The sequence below is a fragment of the Varanus komodoensis genome, unplaced genomic scaffold (genome assembly GCF_004798865.1).
Source record: "Varanus komodoensis strain SLA01 unplaced genomic scaffold, ASM479886v1 scaffold42, whole genome shotgun sequence".
In the NCBI taxonomy this organism is placed as follows: domain Eukaryota; kingdom Metazoa; phylum Chordata; class Lepidosauria; order Squamata; family Varanidae; genus Varanus; species Varanus komodoensis.
Window position 1 is genome coordinate 8,640,845 of NW_025335972.1, and position 13,220 is coordinate 8,654,064.

A 13,220-nucleotide genomic window follows, 5' to 3' on the forward strand; every position below is an offset into this window, starting at 1 on the left:
CAAAGGCAAAGTAATCTGTCCATCTCCGCACAGTCCAAGATCTTTTTTATAATCAGCTCTTCATTAAGTGGCTCTTTGCTTCTCCAATGTTGAGCAAATGCAATCCTCGCCGCAGTAGTTATATGTAAAGTCAAATACATAGCTTGTTTATCAAGATTATCAGGAACAATACCTAACAGAAAGACTTCAAGTTTAAATGTTAACGGTTTATGCAGCATTTCCTTAAGCCACTTATGTATTTTAACCCACTATTTTTTTGCCTTAACACATGTCCACCACAAATGATAGAAAGTACCAGGTTTGTGTTTACATTTCCAACATCTATTTGACATATTCGGAAACATTTTTGCTAATCTATTTGGTGATAGATACCATCTATAAAACATTTTATAAAGGTTTTCTTTATATGAAGATGCTAGAATTATCTTAATATTTCTTTCCCACAGCTTTTGCCATTTCTGTAACTCAATATTATATCCAAAGTTTTGTGCCCATGTTATCATAGTCTCTTTAACTTGTTCATCTACCATTTTCATATCTAAAACAAAGTTATACAACCTTTTAATCATTTTTTCATCTGATTTTAAAATAATTTGATCAAATGCTATTAATTCCTTATAAAAACCATACATTCTATAATCTTTAGTATATCTCGATTGCATTTGAATCTTATGCCACCAAGAGAGATCAATGCCATGTTTCTGTAATTCTTGATTCGGCTTCAATTTTCCATCATTATCTAAAATATCGTCATATCTCACAATCTTATTAAAATTCAAAGCATTTGGGTATGTAAGAGCTTCTACAAGGGGAGAGCCATCTCGGCAACTTAGGATAGAGTTTAGCCTTTAGCTTCTCCCAAACTGACATCAGAGTTTCTAACATAATGACTTAAAAAATAACCTTGTGTCTTACATTTCTCATAACAGGTTGAGGCCCATACTGATACGGGTACAGCTGAACTGGTCAGGAATTAAACACATCTTACTCAAGTCCTACTCATTTCAATGGCTCTACTCTAAGTATAACTTACATTGAACTTTATTGGAGAATTGCTATGTTTTAGAGATCTGGATGTGGATGGAGGAATTGTAGTAGTGGGAGTAAAGCTGGGTAAACTGCTTGCCTGGTGCAAGGGGCAAGGATATCACACACCATCCAGATACCAATACAGAAAAGGGTGGAATCAGTTGCCATAATCAATGCTGGCAACAACGAGGGGTGAATGTTGTGTAATTCTCAAAGCCAAATCCAGGTTGTTAGTTAGGAGAGTGGTTTTCAACCACCAGTCCACGGACTGGTGCCAGTCCGCAAGAGATTTCCTGCTGGTCCCTGAAAAAGCCCTGGTGAGGAAGCCCTCTGGGGGTGGAGCCAAGTGTCATGGAGGAGCTGCAGAGGGGTGGCATATAAAAGAAGCAAATCGCGCTCTTCCCACTCGCTTAGCACTGCTGCCACCAGGGGAACTGAGCTGATCATAGCAGGAGGTGGGAAAGAGGTTGCCCGGCTCCACACAAGGGGCAGAGCGATTCGGAGAGCTGGAGCATGGGCTGGATTTTGGCTGGAGAGACAGTTCCATGGGAGCCAGCCAGGAGCTGGGAGCCGAACTGCTGATCTACCCTCTAGACGGGCCCTGAAGACAAGGCCTTTTCTGCTGTGTTTTCTCCTGGTAAGGAAATTTTGAGGTGGGTTCTGTTGACTGTGTTTTCCTGGCCAATCTGCTCTGGTGCGAATGGGGGTTTAGGCAGGAGGGGTTGTTGTATTTCATTATTTAACATTATGAATATTATTGTAATAAGTAACTTTGTTTGATTTTTATTGCTCTGCTGTTAATATTGTATTTGAATTTGTATTTGCTATGAATATAGTATTGCATTTATGTTGATTTTATATTTTGCCATTGTAAATTTTTGATCAAATATTCTTGAAAAGAAGCAACAGCAGATTTCACACTAGCTGTATCTGAATTAAATATTGCTCTCTAAAAATGTCAGTTGTATTTTATTACATTTAATTTCAATATTTTATTCTTATTTAGCATTTTTACTGTTCAATTTCTGGTTATTTTAGAGAATTATCATTTTGGCATTATATTTAAAATCGAATACACAAAATACTATATTATGTATATAATGCTTTTTATTTCTGCCTCAGTGGTCCCTGAAATATTTTTCCTATTTTTGCCAGTCCCCAGTTGTAAAAAAGTTGAAAACCACTGAGTTAGGAGGTTGAAGCCCAGGACCACACAAGATGATGTATGGAGGCAGCTAAACAGGCAGGATCCTCAATGAGAGAACAAAATGGTAGTTTAAGGAGGAGGGTTTCAGATTTGTTAGGTAGCTGGGAAAATTTTAGGACAGACTTCACTTGAACCAAAGGGATGCAGTCTGTGCTAAAAGCAGTAATAGAAATAGTGGCAATACAGCTTTTAAACTGAATCCAGGAGACATGCCAACAGGAGCTGGGAAATATCCAGTTCATATTGGAACATCCCTAAGAGATGAAGGCAATTTTCTTCTAATTGCTCAAGTGGAGATGGAGAGGAATCTGGCCATGCACACATGGTGAATCATAGGTGCCAGTCAAAGTGGCCTAAGCAAAAGGAGCACAGGTTAGAGACATCTGGGATGGACACCATGCGTAAGAGTCTCTATGCCATGCTTGGGTATTACCCTAAACCACAATAATGAAGCTCAGCTAGAATATATAGTAGAGGTTAGAAAAGGTAGTACCAAGTCCAAGAAGTCATCACCATGGTTAATGAGCATGGTAATGGAAGCCCTTAGAGAAATGAAGGTTTCCTTCATAAAATGGAAGACTTGCTCAAATGAGAACAAAAGGAAGTATTACAGAGATGCAAACAGACAATAACAGATGCACAAAAGTAATTTGAGAAGCAAATTGCTAACATTAATACCAACAATAAAAGTTATTTAAATAGATACAAGAAACTAGCCAGAAAAGCAGAACAACTGTTGGATGACATCAGAGTTAAGGGACATCTAAAAAAATCAGCAATTACAGAGAATGAATGAATGCTTTTCATCTGTCTTCACTGCAGGATATATAAGACATGCTTGTGCTTGAACTCCTTTCAGGAATGGGGTATGAGAAACCAGTAAAGACAAAAGATTACGTTTTCTCAGCCATACTGACCAAATAAAAATTAATAAATCTCCAGTCCCAGATGGTATCTATCTGAGAGTATCTTGAAGACCTTAAATCTGTGATTGCTGACCTTCTAACAAAAATAAGTAACATGTCCCTTAAGTTAGCCTCTGTAACAGGGGATTGCCAAATGGCCAGAGTAATGTCAGTTTTTAAAAAGGAATCCAGGAGATTACATGGGTAGTTTGATATCTGTTTCTGGTAAACTGCTGAAAAGCATTATAGAGGAAATTGGTAAACAAGATCTGCTGAAAAAGAATCAACCTACTTTCCACAAAGCTAATTTCTGTCTCCCTAACATTTTCAGAGTACCAATCAATACACATGTGGAGAGGGGTGATCTCACAGACATTACTTACCTGGGCTTTCAAGAACCTTTTGGCAACATTCCTCACCAAGGATTGCTGAGCAATCTTAGCAGTCATGGAATAAATAGAGAGGTCCTGGCAACAGAACAGAAAACAAGAACAGAATGGTAATTTCTCCCAAGGGAGGGATGTAAATAGTGGGTTCTCACAGGGATTTGTATTGCAACTAATGTGTTTCAACTTGTTCATAAATGATCTGGAATTAGCAGTGAGCAGTGAAATGGCCAAGTTTGCTGATGACACCACATTTTTAGGGTGGCTAAAACAAAACGGAATTGTTAGGTGCTCCAAAAGGATCTCTCAACGTTGAGAAAATGCGCACCAGGGGAATGGTGATCCATCTGGCAGCATCCTGCAGTGCTCCACCACCTTATCTTGCTTGCTGTTGTCTGTTGTTGTTGTAGTTGCTAGTTGTGAAGTCATGTCCGACCCACCACGACCCCATGGACAACTTTCCACCAGGCCTTCCTGTCCTCCATCATCCCCCAGAGTCCACTTAAGCTCATGCCAACTGCTTCAGTGACTCCATCCAGCCACCTCATTCTCTGCCGTCCCCTTCTTCTTTGGTTGGCCACTGTGTGAACACACCAGGGCCATTATGTTTATATGTTCTTATGAAGTCCAAAACATCTGGAGGGCCAAAGGATGAGAAATGCTGTTGCATAGCAATTAAAATAATAACTGGAGGATGGTAGTACAATGCAGTATTTCCATAATCATCTTGAGCAGGGCTGGACAGATTGTTACACATTTAGAAAAAATGTGCATTAATCATGCCTTAAAAATTAGATCAAGTGAAAACCCTTAAACTGCATCCAGTAAAGACAGGGACTTTCACCTATATTTTTCCACAATAATTTCCAGCTTGTTTTGAAGCTCATGATACACATAACTGGGTGAATTCTCCATAGGGTAGGATGTGGTGTGAAAAAGAGATATACAAAATCAGAATAGACTTCATTATTGCTAAATCTGGAAGCATAATCAAGGGGACAGGAAGTGCGAAAAAGGTCCAAGGAGAAGAAGAATCAAACCAGGCTTTAATTAGAGCAGAAAATTCCTCTCTGAAGTAAAAATGCCATAAAAGTTAAGAACCATATTTCAAATATATGGTTGTGGTGAGATAGACTGCATTCCACAGACCATCAGTGATTAGAGGTATGATTTCCCCTATGACAGGGAAAAATCAGTCAATTGGTCGTTGGTTAGGATATTATGGGGGACCCAAAAGACTGGAAGCATACCAGGAAAATTGCAAAGTCTGTCCCATTGAGCAGCTGAAAGACTCATAGCAAAGCAGAGCTAAGTGAATGCAGTTGACAACAGGATAAGCTTGCATGAAGGGGAACAAAATATCCCATTTCAGAGGATGCTGATAGGGAACCTGGAAACAAATTGCAGAGCAAGCAAGGCGTACCCTCCACCTTCTCTTCCCAGACTAAGGAGAATCTGTTCCTGCCCTTTTTCTCGAAGGGCTTGCTTCCCACAGCTACATTCTCCCCTGAACACAATCTAGTGGATCTCTCTCAGGCTTCCTTAACCAGGCTCTCTCCAGACATGTTGAACTTCTGTGGAGCAAACTGGCTTAAATGTTATCAGAAGTATAACCAAGGCCAAGGATTTTTCCCAACCAACTCTTAAAGTTTCAGGGGAAAAATCTCTCTCTCTTTTGCTGTTACAATTTGAATCCCCAGACATAAGACACAGAAAAAGTTGCCACATGATAATTGTTTGAGATACCAAGTTCCTTCTTTCTTTTTTGTTTGTATTCCAAGAACAGACCAGATGTAACTGCTGTAGCCTGTAAAAAGCTGTGCTTGTAACAGGAGGAGGAGATGATCCTTGCTAACAATGTTGGTGCTCTGATGCCAATGAGTTGGTCATGGACCTGTCCCTGCAGTACAGTAACGATAAAAGTTTGCTTGGACTGTACCTTTCTCTTAATTGGACTGGAACTTCTTTAAAGTTTTTCCTTCCATAATGCCAGTGGTCCTTCTGGCTGGAAATTGTGGGAACTGCAATCTAGCACAGAGGGCACCAGGATGGAGAAGGTTGGTCCAAATTGCCCAATTTAGAATTGTCTAAAAAGAATGTCAACACCTTCCTCTGATTTAGAATCTCTAATCCTTCACAATTGATTCCTTTCCATCATTAATAATTGCCTCTTAATGATCTTCCAGTTAATAAACTCTAGTATAATATCTCTGTATTTGCCTAATTTCTTAATCACCCTCCAAGACCTATCCTACTCTTTGAACTGATAGTTGTGGCTTTTAGAGAGAGAAAAGCATGACACTATTAGGAAATGTTAGCTTGAAACTGTTTACACAATTCTGTTATACCACAGCACCAGCTAGTGGTTGTGTGAAGAAAGGCAGAAGAAAAACCCTGGGAAAAATGGACAGGTAAAGGGGATGACCTGCAAAGAATCTAGAAGCAGGCACCTCAGTAAAGTGATGGGTTAAAAGCCTCATGTAGAAAAATGCCATGTTTCAGACACACCTCTCCATTTTTAAAGTATATCATCTTCCATGCTCCACCTTCTCAAGTCTATGGCTGCTTCCAAGTGGAGGACTAGTGATCAACCTTGTGCAGCTAATTCTTTTTTTGTTAAAGGATTTTTGGGAGCATGAAAAAAATGGAAGTGGTGGAAAAACACAGGAGTGCTATGAGTGGAAGCCATAAAATTCCCCCTATGAAATTCCTGAATGAGGGATGATATCATGACATACTAAAACCTTCAGTAAGTAAGCACCCTATCTTTCAGCCTCCTAACTCCCTCCATTTTTGTTTATGGTGTCCTTCAAATATTTTTATAATGATGTATCTTTGCCAGCTCCAAATGCTGTTTCACAACCTCTTCCAAGTGAGAATTCTCATAATGACCTCTTATTCTCTCTACTCCTGGCCTCTAAGGTTCAGAAATTGAGCTTGGGTAACTTTCCTTCCCAACAATCAAGGAAATGGCGAGGAAGGCATACTGGCCTTGTGCTCCAAAAATCACTGACATTGGAGCTTCCATGAAGCTCTGTTTTCATGCTGACAGGGCTGGAACTGGGAGGAGCCACTTCCTACACAGGAAGCGAGGAGGGGGAAGCTAATTTGCACAGCCCTGCCTTCCAGAGCAAGTTGGAGGACTAACCTATTCAAGCATGCCCTCATCTGCTGAAGAAGAATTACGCAGTTCAGGTCTGCTGTAGCAAAGTTCAGGGCACTGAAAAAGTTAAACAGAATGAGCAGGTTTGAGCTCATTTCATGCCACTAATGCAGAGGTGGCCTAGAACAACGCAATAGTTGAATACCAGGTTTTCCTGCTGAAGCTCTGGCTCTGTGTTTGATCACTCAAAGTTGGCATCAAACTTTAACAGGTACCACTGTCTGGCAAACAGAGAGGCAGCATTCAGATTCCCACGGTAGAGACAGAGAGCCATGGGCTGCCATGCTACCACAGTGAGCCGGAAAGCTCCTGGGTTCAGTCCCCAGCATCTTCAGGCAGGTCTGGGAAAGGCCAGAACCACTGCCAGTTGGTGTTCACAATACCAAACTGGATGGACCAAGACCCTGACTTGGAATAAGGCAGCTTCTGATGTTCTCTAGCCAATGATGGTCAGAACAAACCACTTCCAAGCAGTTGGGTTTAATTTCATCTGCACGGACAAAAGTTCAGCTCCAAAGAAGAGCCCAGTTTCTCTCCAGGATCTTGAATCTCATTTCGCTCCTAAGTAGAGAAGAGGATAGAAGAGATTAGTTTGCCTGACAACCAGGTCACAGGGGTCAAAAGGGAGAAGGGCTGCTGGCTTGTACACCTTGGATAGAATCCCTGCAGGGAAGTGGGGAATACTCCAGTGTAGATGCACTCAGGAAAGTATGGTGAAAGGGGGCTAGGGAGAAATGAGAATGACTGCAGAGCTTACCTATGAGCTGTGCTCTGGGCTGCTATGGTGCTGGTACAGAGCTGAGTCAGAAAAAATGGTGCCTGGCGAGGCAGGCTTCCGATGTTGCTGGTTTGCCCGACCTGTAAACCAAACCAAACCAAACCAAACTAGGAGTGATCAGAGGGGCTGTGCCATCTGCAGTCAATTATGTTTCTACTTTATTTCTATATTAATTTACTTGATTCATTAATTTAGAAAATAATTTATGGGTCTCATTTTGGACCGTAAAGATCGAACACATATTAAGAAATGAATTCTGATACCAGACCCCAGTACCTCCAACTGAAACAAAGCAAATCCTGCCTATTAAGTAGGTGGCCACTTATACATTTCCAAAAAGGGGAAACACATGCCCAAACAAGAGGACAAAAGCATACAGGTATAAGTTTGAATTTGGAAATACTCATTATAATTTACATAGGAATACAGTACATATAATCATAGAGTGGAAGACTGTGACCAAGTGACTGTGTCTTCCTGTCCAGTCCATTCTCCAGGTGCTAAGCTGTGAGACAACAGTTTTATGCTTCTTTACCTTTAGACTGAAGCTGAACAAGACAACTGAAGGACTTTCATATACTGGACCACCCTCATTACAACCCATGAGAACCCATGGCCCTCCTACCTGGCTATTGTAGCCGAGCACATTCCCCCACCTTCCACCAATTCCCAACATTGTGGCAAGGTTGATTTGCACCAGCTGAAGACTCAAAGTCAAAAGAAGCACTGTAAATTACACTGAGCTTAAAAGGGAGACCCTCCCACTTGGGAATTATAGGGCTTGGCCATGTTCTCATGGGCCAATGTGGACCACCCTGGTATTCTTCCTGAACAGCAGTGGGGTCAGCAGGCCCACTGTCACCATGTACCTTTGATTCTTGAAGACCCCCTTCTGTCACTCCAGATGCTGCAACTACTGATGGAGTTGCGCAGGGTATTGATAGCCGACCTGTATGGGAGGGAGAGATGGACAGCTCTTCTGGTTTCCTTTGTGACCCACTTGCTGCTGAGATCAAAAGAAATCTAACTTTGCTACCTGAGGCTGTGCTCCTGATCCCTGAAATCACCACCTACTGGTTGTTTCCTCAGGGACAGACCAGTTTCTCTCTTTACAATTTCTTATCTAACAACCCAAAATGTGTATTTTGTAACACACAAACAGTCACATAAGTTACTTTTGGGAGTGGGAGAGACCTAGTGCATCTGCCTGCAAGGGCTGACCCTCTTTCCATTTCGAGGCACGCAGAACCTTTTGTCCAGAATACAAGTGTGCCCTTAAACCCATGTTAGAATGTGCCCGCATTAAAACATAAGGTAACGATTAGCTCTGCATTATTTAGTTATTAGATTGATATCCTACCTTTTTCTTTTTTTAAAGCACTCAAAGCAACTTACATCATTCTCCTCCTGCTCTCCATCTTATCCCCACAACAACACTCCTGTGAGGTAGGCTGGGCTGAGAGTTTGTGACAGGCCCAAAGTCACCCAGTTGGTTCCATGGCTGACTGGGGACTAGAACCAGATCACCTGAGTCCCAGACCTGTGCACCTAATCACTACACCACACTGGCTCTCTGTAATGCGGAGCTTTCTGATTCAGGAAGTTCAAGCCCTTTGAAATGTCTCAGCCTCCTGCAACATTGTGGCATCCCAAATGTGTTGTGCTGCAGCTTCCATCATTCCCAGTCAATATGGCCAACACTAGCTAGGGATGATGGGAACTGTAGTTCAACACAATTGGAAGACACCAGGTTGGGAAAGGCCATGCCCAGGAACATGTTTTGGAACATGTTTCCCAATGCCAAAATCCACAAAAGTGGAAGGAGATGGGTTCAACTTCAAAAATGTCCTACTAGGCTAGCTGTCTTTCACACTGCAAGACCACTCACAGCACCACCAAATAGGTTAAAGCAGGTCGGACTTTCCCCAGCAGGGACTCCCAAGGGGCTGTTCTTACCAGATGTCATTCAGCTCTTCAGACATGGGCTTATTATCTGCAACATGTGATGCATCATTTGGGATTCTGTCCCTCATCTGGGTCAGGAACTACAAGAAGGCCCAAGGGGAAAAGCAGTTAAACTGAGAAGCAGCTTGAACATCAGCCAACCACCTCCTTTTGTTGTTGCTGTTGTTGCTTTTGTACCATCCTGCCTGATGAAGAGTTCCGTAGACCTGAAAAGATCACACAGTAAACTGTGATCTTTGACCTGGCCAAATGTTGGTAAGGATTCTGGCATGGGGGGTGGGGGGCATTAATCCTTCCTCACCCATATTCACCTTTGAAAGGTTGAAAGGTCCATCTGTCTGGCATCCCTGGAATATTCGATAGCTCTAGATCGATTGCAAACAGCCAAGCTTGTCTTTAGCAGCAAGAATCTACCCAGGATCATAACAATATAAAACAGCCACAGTCCCAGCCAGGTGTCTCCTCCAGTGATCTGGGACAGCTAAGTCCACTCCCTTGTCTATTCCCACCATGTTCCTTGTTCATTCCTGCAGCAGAAAGGCCTAGGGTAACTTTCTGGGCAAAGAGTTAGATTGGAAGACTTCTAGGTCAGCCTGAATTTCTAAGGCATATTTAGGATAGTTCTGCCCATCAGACAGCATGAGGAGAGCCCCGGAACAGACCAAAAGCCCACCTATTTCAGTGTTCTCATTCCCCCAACAACTACCTGCTTCCATGACCAGCAGGGCATAACAACTCTACCCAGCACTCCAGTCCCAGCTCACCACCCAAATCATCCAGGAACTAGTATGCACAGAAATACTGAGTCAAAGTTGACAGCTCCATGGTCTCTGCTATTCTGCCTCTTGATCCAGTTCAAAGAGCAGGAGGAGGCAATGTTCTCTGATCGCTGACCAGAAGCGGGCACCTCACTGAACAAGTCACTATTTTATAGTGGATTTGGGGTAGACTTGGCTAGCTTCCTGGAATGCAGTGGGGCTTTGGCTTTCCACTACATTATTCACTATCCCAGCACTTGACCACTGCACTGCAATAGGATTCAGGTCAAGAGCTGAGCCAAGTGGAGAAACTCACCTTGGAGCACTTCATTTGATTCTCCTGCATTTTCTTAATGCTGACCAAATTCCTGGTGATATCGACCTCCTGGTCCTCTAGGATAAGAGTCCAAATGCAGCCACTCAGGACTGCTGTCATTGCTACATTTCAACCTCCCTCCCTCTCACCGCCGGCCAGCAGCCAACACACATGTTCTTCCTTCTGCTGCAAGCAGGCCTTGAGAACAGCTGCCACCATCCCAGGGAGAAGGCTGCACTTTGTGTCTAGCAGAGGCCCTGAGCTTTCTGGGGCTTTATACAGAAAGGGTCCTGCTGCTTTCTGCCCAGCAGCTGAAAAGTGGTGGTGGGAACCAGGTGGAAAGAGTTGCATCTGGAATGAGCCTCTTTGGTCACTGGGGGAAGGAAGGGTCCTTGGGAGTCTACACATGGATATGGGGGCCTGCCAAGGGAAAGGTGACAGGTGAAAAGAAGCACCTTTGAACAGTCTCACTTTCAGCACAACATGGCACTGCTGGTGTGCGGGGCCCTGGGCCCTGGTTACACAGCACTGAAACATCCTCCCACCACATGCCTGCTCCAGGACCAACCTCTCTTTCTTAGTGGCCACTACAAATTTGGCCCATCCATCCATACATGCTGCTTAGCCCTTAGGAACCCAAACAGCAAACAGAGGGAACACAGATGGTAGTCATATTTAAAAACTGACTACCATCAGAAAGGAAGGGAGATAGACTTACCTTCCACTTAACATACACCCACTATAGGAAAACAAGAGGAAACTGTAGCAGCCAGCATGGATTTGAGTCCTTCAGATCAGCACCGCAGTTGCCTCCCTTACTGAGGCAAAACAGTCCTTCCTAATCTGGTGCCCTTTAGATGTTTTGGATGACAACTCCCATCAACACAAGGTAGTGGGCAATGGGGACTGTAGTCCAAAACATTTGGAGGTGCTAGTGTGGGAGAGCTGGTTAAGAAAATGGAAGAGATTGTGCTAAGGTGTCAAGAACCTTGACATCTATTATGGTTCCAAACAAACACAGAATTTGAAAGAACTCTTGTTAGGGAAATCTTTAATTAAAAAACATACTCCAACATTAGTTGTCAATGGCCTAAGTTCAACCTGAAGGAGAGGGAATAATGGTTCACTTCTGAGAATGAGACAAAAAAAGCAATCACATTAAATGTGCATTTGTAGTTTTCTGCTTGTTTCATGTCACCTAAGAATCTTTTGGGCTACTCGATGGTTTATCAATACAAAAATAAATAAAATGAATGAAATCTTCCTGTAAGAGCAGCTCAAAGGACATCTTCTTTTTACAAGGTTGTGAAGAAAAGGCCCAGAGGAGCATTAAGTGAATACAGTGTTCAGCTATAGCACCAGCAGGTAGACCATGGTTTGGGGTGCTAGTATCATTTCCCTCAGCTTACCTGGGGGTTTAACCAGCTGAATACTCCTTAGTTCTAAAGGTGAATACTCCTTAGCTCTAAAGCAGTTTATATTTTCCACCAGCTCAGAGTGCTGGGGTGTTTGGGGGCTCTACTGCAGAGGAAGATGTAGGTCTGGAGAGCCACAGTCACAGTGAATGTGGGACAGATAGGGAAGAGTGTGGAGGAAAAGTACTGTGGGAGAATTCACTACATGTTGGAGAAGGCAAAGGACCAGACACTAAAAATGACCCCAAAGAAAGTCACTGCAGTGGGTACATACTCAATTTCTGGTGGATGTGCTGCAGTTCACCCTGCACTGCTTCCAGCTCCTCCCAAAGGAACTTCTTGCTGCCAGGGAGAAGGAAGAGGCCCCTTTGAGCAGAGCAGTGGAGATTCCCCCTAAAGCAGAACCAGCCCTTATGCAGGCAAGCAACGCTCTTCGGGGTGCAGGCACTCCTTCTGGGCTTAGGTCTTTCTAAAACCTTCTGTCAAACTCCAGCCCAACACCTACATCTGCTTCAGCCGCAGGAGCAACGGAGCAAGATCGTCACATGGTCCAAGACAGGAAGCTCAGATCTCCCACTCATGTCCTTAAAAACCACTTTCCAAAATTTCATTATACATTCACATTCCCACCACATATGGCAATATTTACCTACCTCCCAGCCATACTTCTAACATACTGTATATATTATTACCTATGTAATTTAATTTTACCAGTGTTAGGTACCATTTCCATGCTAATTTATAGAAATTTTCCTTTTTTCTTACCAAAATGCACTTTAATATTCTCTTATCCCATATTTCCCACTCTTCATTACTAAAATTCCTTCTTAAGTCTGTTTCCCATGATGCTTTAAGAGGACCATATTGATATCCCACTTCTAATAATACCTTATAGATTTTATTATCCCTCTCATCCACATATCCTTTTTTGCTTTTGTGCTATCATATCTTCAAATTTAGTATATTCTCTGCACTTACCATTTTAACCATTCTTTAAGTCCAGTGTTCTAACTAAACTACATTAAAACATTAAATTAAGGAAATTAGTAAAATATTGATGCAAATCCTGGAGTCATATTATTGCCAATATTTGATGGAGAACAATGAGGATGGAATATTAAAGACTCCATAGCAAATTTCCTAATAGCTGTTAGATTAATGATAGCAAAGAATTGGAAAGTAAAACATGATTATCAGTTGATTGGTAGAGAGAAGATTGGAATATAGCTATTAATGACAAGTTAACTTGTGGTATTCAGGCAAAAGAAATCTGTTAAGTAAGAATAGTTTTGATGATA

General features: G+C 42.4%; 1 protein-coding gene across 5 annotated transcripts in view; it reads right to left on the reverse strand.

Moving 5' to 3' along the window:
• Window positions 1-4,556: 4,556 nt before the first annotated feature.
• Window positions 4,557-13,220, reverse strand: part of CCDC159 (coiled-coil domain containing 159) — a 55,050-nt gene continuing 46,386 nt past the window's right edge. For 3 of the 5 annotated variants that reach the window (XM_044443380.1, XM_044443377.1, XM_044443381.1), the window contains 7 exons: window positions 12,197-12,264; window positions 10,508-10,584; window positions 9,425-9,513; window positions 8,338-8,417; window positions 7,448-7,548; window positions 6,676-7,251; window positions 4,557-5,555 (listed from right to left, as the gene is read on the reverse strand). In XM_044443380.1, the coding sequence (XP_044299315.1) occupies window positions 7,448-7,548; window positions 8,338-8,417; window positions 9,425-9,513; window positions 10,508-10,584; window positions 12,197-12,264 (415 nt within the window). In that variant the 3' untranslated portion in view covers window positions 4,557-5,555; window positions 6,676-7,251. Of the gene's footprint in view, window positions 5,556-6,114; window positions 7,252-7,447; window positions 7,549-8,337; window positions 8,418-9,424; window positions 9,514-10,507; window positions 10,585-12,196; window positions 12,265-13,220 lie in introns of those variants that run through there. The other 2 variants (XM_044443379.1, XM_044443378.1) reach the window with 2 other exon arrangements.